Below are 16,487 nucleotides of genomic sequence, written 5' to 3' on the forward strand. Positions count from 1 at the left end.
ATCACACAACAAAACACAGCCCCGTTTCATTTCTTTGGTTGGACATGACGCATCTGCAATGGCCTGGCTGGGGTTGTAAAGCTGCACCCCTTTGTTTACCGCCTCCATCTTCAGCTCCGATTCCATCGAGTGAAGGGTTCTTTCACAAGAGGTTTTCTACATGAATCGGAGGAATCACCCAAGATGCCTGTGTCTCCTCACACTCAACACCCCAGCCACACTGAAGTCATTAGTTCGCTGCTATTCATCCCGAAGGGTTGGCCCAATCACCCGTTAAACAGCAAATCATTACAAAACGATTAACTCTGCCACATGACTACATGACACATGGTAACCGCGCCACGGGTCATCCCATGTTGGTGTCAAGTACTCGCCACCTCTCGATAGTCGTGCATCATGCAGAACGCCGGTTTGGATTGTCCAGAAAGCATACTCCATCATCGACATAGCCACGAAGTCACTCACAACAAACAAGAACCATTCAAGTGCATTACTTTGTGTTACATCTCACTTGGCCGTCCACGATGCCAAGTGGCCTCATACCACTGTGTCCTATACAAATCCTGCCCCCGCCCCGACTACACCACCAGCACCATGTATATCCATAAGCATAAATCCAAACCGCTTCCAGCGTCGTTTCAAAGCATGAGTCATGGTTCTGCATCCCGCTCGGTGGGCCAGGGGGGGGCGCGGCTTGAGGTTGGATGTGATGCCTGTGTTGGTCTCCCCAGCTAAACCACTTTCTTGTTCTCCCCCACCCCTTCCTCCCCCCCAACCCCACCCCTCTCCTCTTTTCATCCAACCCCTTCCACCCCGCCAGAGGACCTGTAGTTTCGGGGGATTCGACCTGTCCAACCGATCGCTCCATGTGGTCAGTGCGGCCTCTGAGGCCAATGTGAGTATACAAAACAAGCGCTCCTCTACAATTCACTCCAACTTCGATGAAAAACCAAAAAAACTCTTTGTTGAGTCGGGCTCCTATATTCTGGCCGCGGTATTGAGGTTGCCCTGAGCAAGGCACCTACCCCTAACTGCTCCCGACGAGCGGGCTGTTGCCTTGCATGGTTGACACCTCCGCCCCTGTGTGAATGTGTCTATGAATTGGTGAACGTGAGTCACTGTTTGTAAAGCGCTTTGAGTGGTCAGACTCTGAAAAGCACTTTATTAGTGCAGTTTCCCATTAGCCGTTCTCACCCTCTTCTTCCTCCTCCTCCTCTGTGCAGAGTAAGGAACAGGAGGCCATCTACCGGGAGGTGGTCAAGTCCCCCACCACATCCCGCATCTCTCTGGGCAGGAAGGTCAAGTCGGTGAAGGAGACCATGAGGAAGCGCATGTCCAAAAAGTACAGCAACTCCCTCTCTGAGCAGGTGGGACCCCACACCAGCACACACACGCATGCAGAAGCCCACACACACAAACAATCATAAGGCTGTTGGTGCTCACATTGAAACATACAATCACACAAATCGTTGAATTGTTGACTTGTGGTACCTTGGAAGTGTCCAACGTTTGGGGAGTAGAAAATGAAGTGCGAACACGAATAAAACCGACCACATGTTGACACCAACAATGGTTGCTGGGTCCGTGTTCCAAGCCTTGTGTCGTTCTGCAGGCATTCTACAAGATGTTTGGTCGCTAATACACTCTGTTGTTCTGTGTGCATGCAGGCACTTTGCAGCCTGTTAGGGAATGGATGGGTGGGTGGGTGGATTGCTTAGTGTTTGTGATGGTAACAGGATGGAAAACATCAGGGCATTCGCATACGAAGGAGCACACACACACACACACACACACACACACACACACACACACACTCTAACATCTCTCAGCTGTCCTTGCTTTGGACTTGCTGTCGAGTTTAGGGTGGGGTGCGTTGAACACTGAGGTCATGTGGTGATGCAAGTCCCCCCGGTCTGACCTAATTGATGTTTAAAGCGTGTGTGGGTGTGTGAGCATGCATGGCTGAGCAGCCACATCGGTTAGGTATAGTAAGCGTTAGTGGAGCCTGTGCTGGGGTGTCTCTGAAGAGGGCTTAACCCGTTCAGAGGAGCCCCTTCACAGCGAGACGGCAGCTGTACGTTGCGGTGGTCCTCCTAAGGCCCTGACCCAGATACTGCAAAGTGAGTCATGGAGCCGTTGCTCGTACGGGAAGGCAACACGAACCGGTGTGAACGTCCACGTCGCTCTGTGGACCCGCTGATGAGAATCATTAACGCAGGCAACGGTGGCACCTGGTGGGGGTTTATCGAACTGCAAGGAGGAGGGAGACGTCGATCCTTTGTCATAAAAGTCAGGTTTAATAAATGTATATCCATACGGATGGATTTTAATTTTTTTATTTTCACCCCGATCTTCCTCCCCACCCTCTCTCCTCCTGTCTGTCCTCCTACTCTCCACCCCCCACCTATTCCCGACCTCCAGTCCAGTCCGGACGCGGCCCCCGGCTCCCCCCAGTCCTCCCAGCCGGACACCGACTCCCTGGAGAAGCCCAAGCTGAAGGCGGGGGGCTCGGTGGAGAGCCTCCGCAGCTCCCTCAGCGGCCAGAGCTCCATGAGTGAGTCCACTCTTTGTTTGGGTTTTGAATCTCTTTTGAATGTAGAATACCAGCGCCATGCGAACGCCGACCCAAATGCACATGGAGCAATAGTGTTTAGAAAATAATGTGGAACATTAAATATTCGATTCTGAGCAAGAAGAAAATCACAGCAGATGTTACAGCAGGATTCCGAACATATTCGACCACCCCCTGATATATATAAACTGGAAATTAATCATAATCATTATAGCAAGAACATTGTTTCAGGCAAGTGTTTAATTGTGACCAAGTATGTTATGCTTGCTGATTTGAGTAGTATACAGCAACAGAACACCAGGTGGCGCTACATCCTTAAAGAAAAAAAAAAAAAAAGCCCCTGGCAACAGATTGTGTGCCGGCCACAAAAACTGTGCTGAGTCTGACTTCCTGTTTGAGTATATTTTGGAACGAGAGAGACCGAGAGAGAGAGAGAGACATCCGGCCACTTAATCAGGCTATTTCCACCCTGGGTCTAGAGCTAAAGAGAACTCAGAGAGACACATGAATGATTGAGATGAATTGGCACCGCACATTCACTGCAGGGCAGAAAGAATGTAAACAGATATTGAGTTTGACCCCAGGAGGAAGTTGAATTCCCCGAACCACCGCTGCACATCCCCATTATATACGTTTTTAAGTTCCCCGTTTACGTTCCCTTGAATGCAGTTTAACTAAGGGTACAAGTGAATTTTTATTAACTGAATAAAATTAGTTTTACAAATAGAAGAAGAATCATTGGGCATCCTTCAGTCAAAATAATGACATGAAACCTAATCAATACCATGGTGTTGTGTGTGTTTCTGTGCAGGTGGTCAGACGGTCAGCACCACCGACTCGTCCGCCAGCAACCGGGAGAGTGTCAAGTCGGAGGACGGGGACGACGAGGAGCCCCCCTACAAAGGCCCCTTCTGCGGGCGCGCCCGCGTGCACACAGACTTCATCCCCAGCCCCTACGACTCGGACTCCCTCAAACTCAAGGTACCCTGAAGGACAAATACTAATAATACAACAAACGTCCCCTGGCCACATCGCTGGCTCGATCGCAGCACACCCTGGCTTGATATGGTGAAGCGTGCACAGGGGTCAACCGGACAATACAGCAAGGCCACTTCAATGATTTCAAGTACGAAGTGGCCGTGGATTAAAAACCGGTCCAGCTAGAGTTCAACCAACGCAGGGGGTTTGAATCTGTGAAAAAAGCTAAAAAGCGAGGAAAACCATACACTTGCAGTGATAGAGTTGTTTTTCCGTTTTAAACAATGTAACATTTTTAAAAAGAGGAAAACGCCATTTACAACATTATTTCTTATTGGTATGTGAGAGTAAATACACCATTATTTTGTATGGGTATCTAAGGTCTATGCATTTCCGAAACAGCCGCATTCAAATCCCCTGACTCCTACTCTCCAACAAATGATCGCATCCGAAACAATAAACGGTGAACACAAAGAACCTCAGTACTTCCTGTCTGTGTGAACTGTTTCCTGCCGTGGCTCACTGCTGTGTGGCGGTGGTGGTATGTCCCGTGCAGCGCGGGGACGTGATCGACGTCATCAGCAAGCCGCCCATGGGCACCTGGATGGGCCTGCTGAACAACAAGGTGGGCACCTTCAAGTTCATCTACGTGGACGTGCTGAGCGACGAGGAGGAGAAGAAACCCAAGAGGCCCGTGAGGAGGAGGAGGAAGGGCCGGCCGCCCAAGCCCACCTCCGTGGAGGAGCTGCTGGACCGCATCAACCTCAAGGTAGAGGGGGGGGGGGGGAGCCTGGTCTACACTGGCTGGGAGACACTGCTGGACCGTTTGGTTATGGCTACCTTACGTCTTTGTTTATGGATTTAGTTGAAAGGGAACATATACTTTTTGGAAGTGGACAAAGTGAGATGGTTATGCATAAGTCACATTATCATTTTATGGAGCAAAGACATTTGGAAAAGGTAAATGTATGTATTAATGTGGCTTGGGAAGGCCTTGGAGACCGCAATTGGGATTAGGGGCTATGCAAGTAAAATGCATTTGAATGGAGTTGACCCAACAAAATATAAGAAACAATGGAATATATTGTAAATTGAGATGAGATATTTTTAGACTCTTCCAAGGTTGTTTTGTGGATACACATCCACACATTTCGCCGCCACCCCTACCAAAACCAGCAATCTTTTTCAATGAAACCATCATCTAGCCTAGCTCTTCAAAACCCTTTACCACTGCAGAGATAATGAGGCTAAACTACCATGATTCATTACTCACAGACACTCGCAAATCTGTGGTTCTAATCCCAAACCTTGGGCCTTGTGGGCCCTCGGCCTGGATGATTAAAGGGCCCAAGGGGTCTGAAACACCCTCTGTGTAACAGGGCTGAGCCGCAGAGCTAGTGTGGGCGTTGTGTATGGAACCAGAGTAAGGGATGAATGAACCACCAAGCTCATCTCCTACTGAGGGACTCCTGTCCTCCCCAGAGACACTCCCACACTCCAGAGTGTAAGCTTTGCTTCAGAGCACTAATTCAATGCTAAATCTGCCCAGAGGGAAGGCCCTGTCTTTACAAGTATCTTCTACAGCTGTTACGTTAACCAAAAACGTTTCTCGGCTGCCATTTTACAACATTGTCTTAGCAGGTGGGTAGTAGCCACTTCATCAGCTCTACATCAGTGTGGAAAAACGGTACAATAAACTATTCCAAACATGTAAGGGTGTGCAAAATAGCTATAAACTAAAACCATCAAACTATTATTTTGCCTTCAAAGCCACACGGTATTCAGTCATTTACTTATTTTTCAACCACACCTCTGCACAGCTTTGACTCCAGCGATAACCAAAAACCATGTGTGGCTTTTCTTGGCATGTGCAGACATTTTTTTCCCAGTTCGGCGATGTGGTTGTTATTCCCCCTGTGTTGGAACACTGCGATGTGTTTGGCCGTCCTGATGGCCCGAAAAACATAGACATGCGTGAGGCAAAGTCGAATGCCTTTTGTGTTTGTGTGCACGTTGGCGGCCCTTTGTTCCGTTTCTTTCCCCAAAAGAAACAGAGGCGAGAGGCGTACTAGTTCTCCTTGGAACAGCAGTGTTTGCCGACCTGTAATTTATGGCCTTTTCCTGCTGTGTGTGTGTGTGTGTGCGTGTGCGTGCGTGCGTGCGTGCGTGCGTGCGTGCTTCTAAACTGCAGGGGTGATATGAGGCCACTCTCTCTCTCTCTCCCTTTCCGCCTCTGTCTTTGCATCTTCCAGGCCAGATAAGACGGGTCTTAATGATAGTATCAGACGGGCTACGCCACGACTCAAACCGACCCAAAGGCACCGGGAGATATTTATACATCCGTAACATTGTTTTGTTTTTGCTGTGTACTTTCTAATTTGGAGATGCGACCGCGGTGGGGGAGGCATCTGTGTCGTGTGGGTGTGTCCCTTCTTCTTTCATGTTTCAAGACGATGCCTTTGATAACCCCCGGCTGGTGGCTGCACACCCCCCTTACGCCCCATCTTCCACCATTATGTCTTGCTTCAATTTTCATTTCCCCCTTTTTTGTTTGTTGCTTTTGTGGTCCCACCCAACATGAAACGGCCTCGATCAAAGTTGGTGCCCCTCCGCTGCCCACACCTCTTTGATCTGGGTGCCCAGGGATGGGGGGGGGGGCGTTTGTTGTAAGCAGCGCCGAAATGTAGGACGTCCAAGTCTGTTGGCTGTGAAGAAGAGTCCTGTAATGTTGACCGGACTCAAACCCTGCCCGCCCTGTTTGAGGACTAGCATTGTTCCTCAAAAGAAGACACAATTCTAAATCGTTGGTATATAGTGAACCCCGCTGTTGTGAAACTGAGGTGCACAACGGAGCACCCCTGTAAACGGACTATCTAATGATGAAGCCTGATGAAATAGTAGTATGGTGTTTCTTAATGCAATCAAATTAAATTGCATAGCATGATCTAATCCAAATTTGATTGAAATACAATACAAATATTCAAGAATTTGTATTTCAACTAAATTTCCACAACTAGTTTTCTGTATTTGTTTGTGTGTTTGTCTCTATGCTCCTGTGTCTGTAGGTGTGTGCATCTACAGACACAGGAGCATAGAGACAAACACACACATGTATTTATTTGTGTGCGACTATCACAGAAAGAATTCATATTTGATCGAACAAGATAGATACGATTGTATGAATGGACACCAATAACAGACCCCATGAGGGCTGCACCCCAGGCCTCCCAGCGCTGACCCCTGCTGCCCCATGCCTCTCCCAGGAGCACATGCCCACCTTCCTGTTCAACGGCTACGAGGACCTGGACACCTTCAAGCTGCTGGAGGAGGAGGACCTGGACGAGCTCAACATCCTGGACCCCCAGCACCGTGCAGTGCTGCTCACCGCCGTGGAGCTGCTGCAGGAGTACGACAGTGAGTACACCCCCCACGCACCCTCTGTCTCTGGGTCTCGGTCTATGTCTCTCTTACCCTCTGTCTCTGTGTCTCCGTCTATGTCTCTCTTACCCTCTGTCTCTGTGTCTCGGTCTATTTCTCTCTTACCCTCTGTCTCTGTGTCTCCGTCTATGTCTCTCTTACCCTCTGTCTGTGTCTCGCTCTATGTCTCTTACCCTCTGTCTCTGTGTCTCGGTCTATGTCTCTCTTACCCTCTGTCTCTGTGTCTCGCTCTATGTCTCTCTTACCCTCTGTCTCTGTGTCTCGCTCTATGTCTCTCTTACCCTCTGTCTCTCGCTCTATGTCTCTCTTACCCTCTGTCTCTGTGTCTCCGTCTATGTCTCTCTTATTCTCTGTCGCTCTCACTCATTGCCTCTCTGTCTCTCACTCGCCCTCTGTCTTCCTCTCTCACTTGACCTCTGTCTCTCTCTCTCTCTCACTCATTGTCTGTCTCTCTCTCACTCGCCCTCTGTCTTCCTCTTTCACTCGCCCTCTGTCTCTCCCTCACTCGCCCTCTGTCTCTCTCCCTCACTCGCCCTGTCTCTCTCTCTCACTCAGTCTTGGTTTCTCCCCCTCACTCGCCCTCACTCGCCCTCTCTCTCTCTCTCTCTCTCTCTCTCTCTCTCTCTCTCTCTCTCTCTCTCTCTCTCTCTCTCTCTCTCTCTCTCTCTCTCTCTCGCCCTCATTCGCTCTCTCTCTCTCCTCCCTCAGTCTCGGTCTCTCTATCTCACTCACTCTCTCTGTATTTCTGTATTTTGTTCTGCCCAAGGTTTCGAAACAAATCATACCAAATGTTCTCTTCACCTTCAGAATAACTTGTTTGCTTATTTAAACTTCACACAAATGCCTCATTATTTCGTTCTTTTCATTTGAAGTCATGGAAAGAATGTATTTTTTAATGGGTCTTTGTACAATGAAAGGAATGCACTAAACAGCCCCATCCTGTCGTGTCCCCTGCAGGCAGCAGTGACCCTGAGCGCAGCGGCCTGTCCGGCTCCCAGGAGAAGCTGCTGTCAGAGGGCCTGGTCGGGGACTCCCCGCGCGACTCCGGCTGCTACGAGAGCAATGAGAATCTGGAGAATGGTAATGATAGCCTAGCTTAGCTTAAATTAGCCTAGTCGTGCCATTATCCGAGGCCTATGGGGATTTCCCCAGGAATATCATAGCTGAGCTAGCCCCGCGCCGCCAGTGACTCCCACAACATCTATCCATTTTCCTTCTCCAAGCTGCTCAACATTGCCGCTCCCTCTCTAGCCATGCTTTCCAATCAACCCCTTACATCCCGCCCACCTTCCCTGGACCCCGGTTCAGCTAACCCCCCTCCTCTCGCCTGTCCCTCCCCTCATCATCTGATGCTAAATAGACGCCCCCATCTTTCTCTTTCCCCTTCTCCTTTCCACTGCTCTCTTCCACGTCATTAGGCCTTCTGTGTCATCAGTGTCAAAGTGCATTCATAAGGGAGGCCGGCCCAACCCACAATGCTATGGGGCCCCTGGCTGTCCAATCACAGGTGCTCCCCTTCAGAGAGGGGTGTGTTAGAGAATGACACGGTGGACGCCACCATGCCTTCTGTTAGAGTACTTCTGTTAGAAGGTCTTTTGACCTGAGGGTGACCTTTGACATGTGAAAGGGGGGGTTCTAATCACATTCATTATTTTGCTGCGGTGGAACTGGGGTGTCTTTTAGCTACCGTCGGCCCTATGGTGGCCATGGCGACTGCTTCTGTTTCCATAGCGTCTGTCGACGCGGTGCTTGTGCTAACCTTTATGTGACTGTGTTGCACACGTCATCGGAATGTGCCTCATGCTTATATATAAAGTTCTTGAATGAAAAAAATATTTTTTAAACTTAAGTGCACAGATCGTTATGGTAGAAATGTTTCCTTTGATTGCAGAATATTAAGACGGTCTCATTTGTGATTTTTTTTTTTTGTTAAAGTTTCTTTGTTCTGAGGATATTCATAATGCTTTGAAAAAGAAATCTTTCTGTCTCTTACATGACCTTTTCTCTCAATGCCGCCGTCACTCATTAATCCGTATTTGTGTCATCTACTTTTATAGTTCTTGGTAAGAAGTGTACCACTTTGTTCTCATTTTACGTGTGTGTGTGTGTGCGTCGACAAACCATTTTAAATGTGCAATCTGCCCCACTTAGGGATTAAAGTTGTGGAATAAAGACCACCTCCGACGACGGAGGGAGTCGCCGTACTGCCTCTGCTTGTCTCTTCTTTCTCTCTATGTGTCCTTATTCCTCATAGCCCTCTCTCAATGCCAGACGCTTGACAGAATCTTCACATTCTGCCTTATTCTCACACAGCAGGTTGCTACAGTGATCGTTATAAAAAATTCGAAAAAAGCCAAGTTAAAAAATGTTAACTTCAAATTTGGGTTACGTATGAAGGCTTCAAATTAAGGCTTATCGTCACTATCCTCATTATTAAATCACTGTAGATCCCTGATTGCCCGCATTTCTTATCATTTAACTTCAACTTTCACTTCTGCATATTCTTCCTCACTTTCATACATACCTCAACACATTTCAGTCAATATCTGTTTACAATGTAAACCATGTCTTACACCGGTAAATGCTCTCCAAAGTGCCCAACAGAAATGTCATGCTTTTCTAAAAGCTTTCAAAGATGACTAAACCATTGAAACAAAATATATCACTGTAACCACTGAAGATACCGACATCCATAATGGGTCGTCCTTTGAACTCATGTTCTCATCACAACATTCACAACAACTATGGCTCTTCTTCTTGCCCGCTCCATCTCTCTAATCCATCCATCTTCGCTCTCTTATGTTGGGAGACTGATGGTAAGTTGGACTTGGCTTTCTGTTATGATGCATGGTTACTTTACAGCTCTTTCTTTAGGCTTTCCTTATGAAACCAGTAAATACGTTTGTTTTGCCTTATTTTAATGGACAGGTCAGTGTAGAAAGCCCTGAAACAGGATCTAGGCAGTACTGAGAGTGAACCCTGGTCACTCCAAGTCCTGTTTCCTAGCTAGTTGGCATGCCAGCTCTTAGCCCCCAAACTGCCCTGTTACAACCGGTTTGGTCGGGAGTTTGAAACCTTCCTCCCCTCTTCAACTCTCTTTGACAGTGTGCCCCTGCTTAATTTTTCTGAACCATTCAATTTTGCTTTGATTTCAGAATAAAAGCATCAATGTATTTATTTGATGTAATGTTTGCTTCACAAGTCATTAATGTGTTTTTATTTTGTCTTTATTGCAGGCAAGAACAGGAAGGCCTCGTCCCGCTCCAGCCGCTCCTCCGCTGGCCTCCAGTCCCCGGACTACCCCACCCTGCCCATGACCGTCTCCAACGAGACCCTGCAGCAGGGCGGCAAGGGCCCGCAGCACGGCTCCCAGCTCCCCCGGGGCCCCTTCCCCAAGCCCAGCCTGAAGGGCCTCACCCTGCTGGGGAACCTCCGCCAGGCCCAGCGCAAGTCTCCCCTCCTGGCCAGCCGCAGCTGTGAAGACCTGGAGGGGCCCTCGCAGCCCGCCACCACCGGCCCCTGGAAGCGCTCCCACTCCCTGGGGGACCTCCGCTGGGAGCCGGAGGCGGAGCGGCCGCAGAAGGCCCCCGTCGGGGGGGTGAAGTCGCCCGGCGCCGGGCCCCAGCCCCGCGGCGGTAGCCCCGTCAAGGCGCTCAAAGACAGGTGTTCCCCCGCTCGGCTGGCCACGCCCCCGCCCGTCAGCCCCAAGCGCTGGACGGAGCGCCCGCCCCTCCCCTCCCAGCTCCCCCTGCGCCCCCACTGCCCCGCCGCCGTCTCCCCGGCCTACTCGCCTCCGGAGCTCCTGTCGGCCCCCGCCCCCGGATCCCCCAGCAGCCCCGGCGCCCCCGCCCAGGAGAGGCTCCCGGTGCCCCGCGCCCACTCCAAGAAGCCCCCCGTGCCCCCGCCCGTCCCGGCCAAGAAGTCCCGGGAGCGGATGGCCAACGGGCTCCGTCACGCGCCCCTCTCCCCGCCCTCCTCTCCCTCCCCCACCCCCTCCCCCACCCACTCCCTCACCCGCTCCCACCCGGCCTCCCCCCTCACCCACAGCCGAGGCAGCAGCGTCAACAGCGTGAGCAGCAACAGCCCCGGTCGCCACGGCGCCCCGGCTCTCCCCGCCAGGACCCCCGGCACGCCCCCCGCCACCCCCCGCCCCACCTCCCCGGCGCTCTCCCCCTCCACCGGCAGCGAGGAGGCGGGCAGCCCCCCCGTGGTGCGGCCCCCCTGGATGTCGGACCTGGGCTGCAAGGTGGCGGTCTCCAGGAAGGCGTCCCACAGCAAGATGAGCCCCGACCCGCTCAGCCTGCTGGAGCCACGGCTGGAGGCGGAGGGCATCGACCTCACCGAGGAGCCCTACTCCGACAAGGTGGGAGGACGCCTCGCCGTCCACGACATGCAGGGCTATTCCTGGCTCAGAGTTTAGGGGGGGGGGGGGGGGGGGGGGGCTATGCATGCATGCTGTAGGCATGATGGGTCCTGCGTACAGTAGAGGGAAGAGTCCGTGGTGCCCTATTTGGCAGACATCTATGCAGACCATTAGATAAACAAATATAGCTGTTATGCTTGCAAATTAAACCCCATCTACAAAAATAGTACATCATACACGCACTTGTGTGCTTCTAAATGACACATGAAGACATGGTTTTGAAGTGGATGTGATTTTAAAGCACTTGATGGTCCACAAGGGCGCTCTATTCCGAGTCATGCATTTTTCACTGAAAACACAAATTTCTACACACACGCGCACACGCACGCACACACGCTCCGTGGTCGGGGGATGAGCTGCGGAATAACCATTAAAAGCCACATCATAGAGGTGCCAGAGCGAAAAGCCTTGTCGTTGAGCCATGGAAACATGACCTCACCACTAGCTCTGTTTTTGTCTGGCGTAAACACCGCCTGGTCGTGTTATCGTGCCTGAGTTGACTTTGAACCATTAGACTCCCTGTGGATGTTGTTGTTAAGGTTGATGTCAAACAACACCTTTTTGGCTGGTTTTGGAACCCACTTTGCTTGTAAACACAAATGATTAAGAGTACACTTGGAGTGTGTCTTATTCATGACCGTAGCACACCAACACAACACCAGTGTGTGTATTGTTGTGTGGGTGTGCACGTGTTTGTGTCTGTGCTCCCCACCTCCCGCAGTGCCAGAACCTACCTTAGCTACAGTAATGTTGCCATATTTCCATAACAATATGTTTGTTAATGAGATGTAGAGGGGGGAGGGGGGTGTTCTGTGGTCAGGGCCCTTAGGTTTACTGGCTGGGTGTTACTGAGAGCAGACAGAGCTGTTAAACAGCGACCCGGCCCGGAGCTGCTGTTAAACATGGCGGGGGGGCCCCCAAAAAGCACCGCCAAAATAACCACAATTAGAAACCGCATCAGCACACGCACACAAACACGCATCAGAACACATCACATCAGAACACCCACACACATCAGAACCGACACACATCAAAACACACACACACACACACACACACACACACACACACACACACCCCAGCACACACACCCCAGCACACACACATCAGCACACTCACACACATCAGCACACTCACACACATCGGCACACTCACACACATCGGCACACTCACACACATCAGCACACACATATAAACAGACATACAGTATGCATGCAGAAAGAAACGCACACAACACCAGGGGGCAAACCAAGCCCTATTGGGTGTCAATGAGGAACAATGCAGTAAAACTTATTGTCTGTAGCCTCACTCTGAGTCCACATCTTACAAGCCAAAGCTGACTGGCTGTCAGCCAGGCTGGAGACTTCTCCCGCCCAGGGCCCCAGTTCTAGATCTCTGACAGGATGTTGGGCTGCCGGGCCTGCCCTCTGCCTCCCCTGGTCCCCCCGGTCCCCCCTCTTCCTCCAGCCACCCCTTCCAGTCTCCCACAGCTGTGAAGGAAAGAAAGCAGAAGGCATCCCAAGTTGTTGACCCTGATTCAAGGTTGACATCATGTGATCCCTTGTTTTTCTCTCTGTCTCTGTCTCTCTCTGCATCTGTCCCTCTCTCTGCCTCTCTCTCTACTTCTCTTTGTCTCTCACTCTTCCCTTATTCTCTCTCTTCCCATATTCTCTCTCTCGGCTTCTCCCTCCCTGTCTCTCTCTCTCTCTCTCCTCGTTAGGGTCCAACACAATAAAGGTCCTCTCCTACGGTTTCTCGGCAGCTCCCCTTATAACCACGTATGCGTCGTTCTTACGGCAGCAGTGTGCCCCCGCTGTGTGCTCCTGCTCTGCTGTGTAACCAAACGTCCACTCCAGCCTGGCGTAAACAGGCAGAGCAGAGCCGGGGCCAAGCCTCTTAAAGCCCTGCAATGAGCACAGGAAAGCCCAAACACATGACCTCACCCCACTTCATGTTGTCCAGTACCAAAAACAACAGCTCTGCACTCCTTCAGACCTCGCCCCCTACAGTCGACGGACACAAACACGGCCCCTCTTGACGACCTGTTGTACGGCCACAGTCTTTACCGAGGCGTCCCGGACGCGTATGTGTGTGCGTGTGTATTTAAGAGGCCCGGTGCCTGACCTCCCGGCGGCGGTCTAAACCCCAGTGCCTGTGTTGCAGCACGGCCGCTGTGGGATCCCCCCGGCGCTGGTCCAGCGCTACTCTGAGGACCTGGAGCTGCCCCTCAAGGAGGTGGCCTCCACCATGGACCGGCTCCGTGTCAGGGAGCTCCGCAAGCAGCACCGCATGGCCGTAAGAACCCCACAGCACCCCGCCTCACCACACCTCCGTCTGCGGCACCAGCAGCTCGGGTTTTAGTAGAGTGTTATGGATGAGGCCACAGCTTTCATCTGTTTTATGAATGATAGTTAAATGTTATTATTATTATTTTATTCTAATTTTAAAGAGACGTTGCCTTGACATGTTGACACAGATTTCGTGCGGCCGGAGACATTCCTGGCATTCCTTAAAACAGAACCCCGAAATTAAATGATTTTGCAGAGCAACCGTAAAGACCGGGGTGCTTTAACTGAGTCAACGTTTTGACTGACTATTACTGACTATTATTACTGTCCTCACGTCTCAGAACGTTCAGCCTGTACTAGCCTGACGTCGTACAGTGTTTGGCCTCTACCCTCATTACTATCCTCACGTGTCCTAGTGTTTAGCCTGTGTGATTTTCCCGTCTCAAACAGTTTTTCCTCTCATCCCCTTCCCCCCCCCGGTCTCAGATCCCATCCGGAGGTCTGACGGAGCTCTGCCGCAAGCCCCTGTCCCCGAGCGCCGTCGGCGGCAGCGTCTCCGATTGGCTGGTGTCCATCGGCATGCCCATGTACGGCGCGGCGCTGGCGGCGGCGGGCTGCGAGGCGCCCGGCCGCATGGCCTCGCTGACGGAGGGCGAGCTGCGGGCCGCCGGCGTGCGGGACGAGAGACACGCCCGGCGCCTGGCCCGTGAGGCCAGGGCGCTCGCCGTGCGCCGCAGCAGCATCAGCAACGACGACAACGCCGCTTCCAGCCAGTCGTAACCGCTTTGGAGGAATCGCCATCTGTGATTGGACGAAGGTTTTGAAGGCCGATGTTTTTGTTGTTGTCATTGTTTTTGTTGTTGTTGTTGTTGTTGACGCGAGAGCCAAAGGACCAAGAGGTGCTGTTGAGTGTTGAACTATTTGGGGGAAGGAAAGGACGACAAATGGCGCCAAATGACCATAGGACGGTCAGAGAAATGCTTTGTACAGCGATCGGGGCCTGTGATTGGACAGTAGATCAGCTGACATCACTCTGTAGGACTCTCCTCCTGTAACCCTGTGTTCTTGGCATCTGAGTTCCCCGCCGCAAGCAGAGCTCCTCTTGTTCAGAGCTTGCGTCCCTTCTAAAGGAGTTTGGGTGTCAGTATATTCTCAATGACCGGACGCCTGCTTAATGGACAGTTCAGAAACAACCCTGGACCCCAGACAGCGAAGGCCTTCACAACCAGACTCTGGGCCCCCAAGGAATGGATGGAGGTGTTTGATGAAGCATTCCCTAAAGGTCTCACACACAGAACGTGAGACTGCCTGTCAGCAAGAAAGCACATTTTATAGGTTGGGGTGTTTTCATAAAGAAAGACTGTTAATCACTGTTAAATAATTGCATATTTTTTCATGTTCCATTTTTTTTGAGCTGAGGGTCTTAAATGCAGAATGTGTCAGAACGGCCAAAGTGATTTCAGTCCGATTTCATACATTGACAAATGTTCGAGTTACAGTATGAATGTTTGGCCTTTTTAGCTCAGCTCAGTTTATGAAAACAAGCAATTTGTAAACTGGCTGTTCAGAGATTCAAAAAAAGATTGTTCTTTTGCTTCTGTAATATATCTTCCAGTATAATCTAATTTCAATTTTTTTTTGTACTTTGCTTTCGGTGTGCTTCTTCTTCCGATGCTTCCTGCCTTATTGTGAGGCAGCGTCAGTAACCACGGCTATCTCATCACTGACCACAGCTAAAGGGGGGGCCCCTCTCCACACCAGAGCGACGCTGGAACACAGCGCTCTGGTGATCTCCACGGGCCTTCAGCTTCTTTCTTCTTCTATTCAAATCCAGGATATTAAATATTGTGTTCTAACACTAAGTCGCCTGACCGTTACATTACAAAAGAAAACAACATTTGTAGCCCAGTTCAGATCAAACGTTTGCAACGGGAGATTGGCATCACAGCAAATTTCCGTCACAACCCTCCCCCCACCCCCAAGAGTCGGGGGGGAGGGTCATAGGGATGTCCACAATTAATATATATTGCATAAGTGACCACAACAATTATTCCACTTCAAAACATCCAGAGAAGAACTGACTCAACAAATGTCGGTCCTGTGCGTACAGTACAGAGGACATAGTCTACCGTGTACAGTACAGACAGTCTACCGTGTACAGCCCACATTCTACCGTGTACAGTACAGACTGTCTGCTCAAGGATTTGTGCACGCACACACACAAACACTGTTTTTGACCATGGATAATGGTAAGAAATGATTGGAACCTTGTGGAAAAGCCTGCCAACATTTCTAAACACTTGCCTAAAAAAGAAAGAATACTTTTGGTTACTTTTTGGACATTCCTTTCAAATAATCTTTGCATCGACGTATCGAAGTATAGAAATACAAAACATCCTGACGATTCTTACCTTAGTGAGTCCTTATGTTTAACACAGCCAGGTCGTCTTAAGTCTTATTATTTTTCATAATCTCAATCTATCTCATGACACATGAGACAAATGTATTTATACAAGTTGTCTCTGTTGACGTTTCGTAAAATTCTAACATAAGTTTGTACTATCTTTAAATAATCTTTGTTGCAGTGTTTTTGAAGGTGGGGAAAACCCTCCATGAATCTTACTGAACTTGAAGAGGGTATTCTTTGGTGGACACACACAGATGTTTGATGCCTTTTGTCCCTCCTCAATCAAAGTGGTGCTCGGGGGTAGCTAGAATGACAGTAACTTCAACTAAAAGCCCAACCTGAAAAAATGTATTTTGTAAAGAACAGAGAAAGAAAAATGTA

The 16,487-nt window shown here is 50.3% G+C and overlaps 1 protein-coding gene across 6 annotated transcripts in view; it reads left to right on the plus strand.

The window, feature by feature from the left end:
* sash1a (SAM and SH3 domain containing 1a) overlaps positions 1 to 16,487 on the plus strand; it is a 159,661-nt gene that overhangs the window by 142,590 nt on the left and 584 nt on the right. For all 6 annotated transcript variants that reach the window (XM_060041525.1, XM_060041526.1, XM_060041527.1 and 3 more), the window contains 10 exons: positions 821 to 895; positions 1,224 to 1,367; positions 2,422 to 2,554; positions 3,384 to 3,553; positions 4,107 to 4,319; positions 6,814 to 6,964; positions 7,946 to 8,068; positions 10,225 to 11,351; positions 13,575 to 13,706; positions 14,186 to 16,487. The exon at positions 14,186 to 16,487 is cut by the window's right edge and continues 584 nt beyond it. In XM_060041525.1, the coding sequence (XP_059897508.1) occupies positions 821 to 895; positions 1,224 to 1,367; positions 2,422 to 2,554; positions 3,384 to 3,553; positions 4,107 to 4,319; positions 6,814 to 6,964; positions 7,946 to 8,068; positions 10,225 to 11,351; positions 13,575 to 13,706; positions 14,186 to 14,479 (2,562 nt within the window). In that variant the 3' untranslated portion in view covers positions 14,480 to 16,487. The remainder of the gene's footprint in view (positions 1 to 820; positions 896 to 1,223; positions 1,368 to 2,421; positions 2,555 to 3,383; positions 3,554 to 4,106; positions 4,320 to 6,813; positions 6,965 to 7,945; positions 8,069 to 10,224; positions 11,352 to 13,574; positions 13,707 to 14,185) is intronic.

The sequence above is a fragment of the Gadus macrocephalus genome, chromosome 21 (genome assembly GCF_031168955.1).
Source record: "Gadus macrocephalus chromosome 21, ASM3116895v1".
NCBI classification, from domain to species: Eukaryota; Metazoa; Chordata; class Actinopteri; order Gadiformes; family Gadidae; genus Gadus; species Gadus macrocephalus.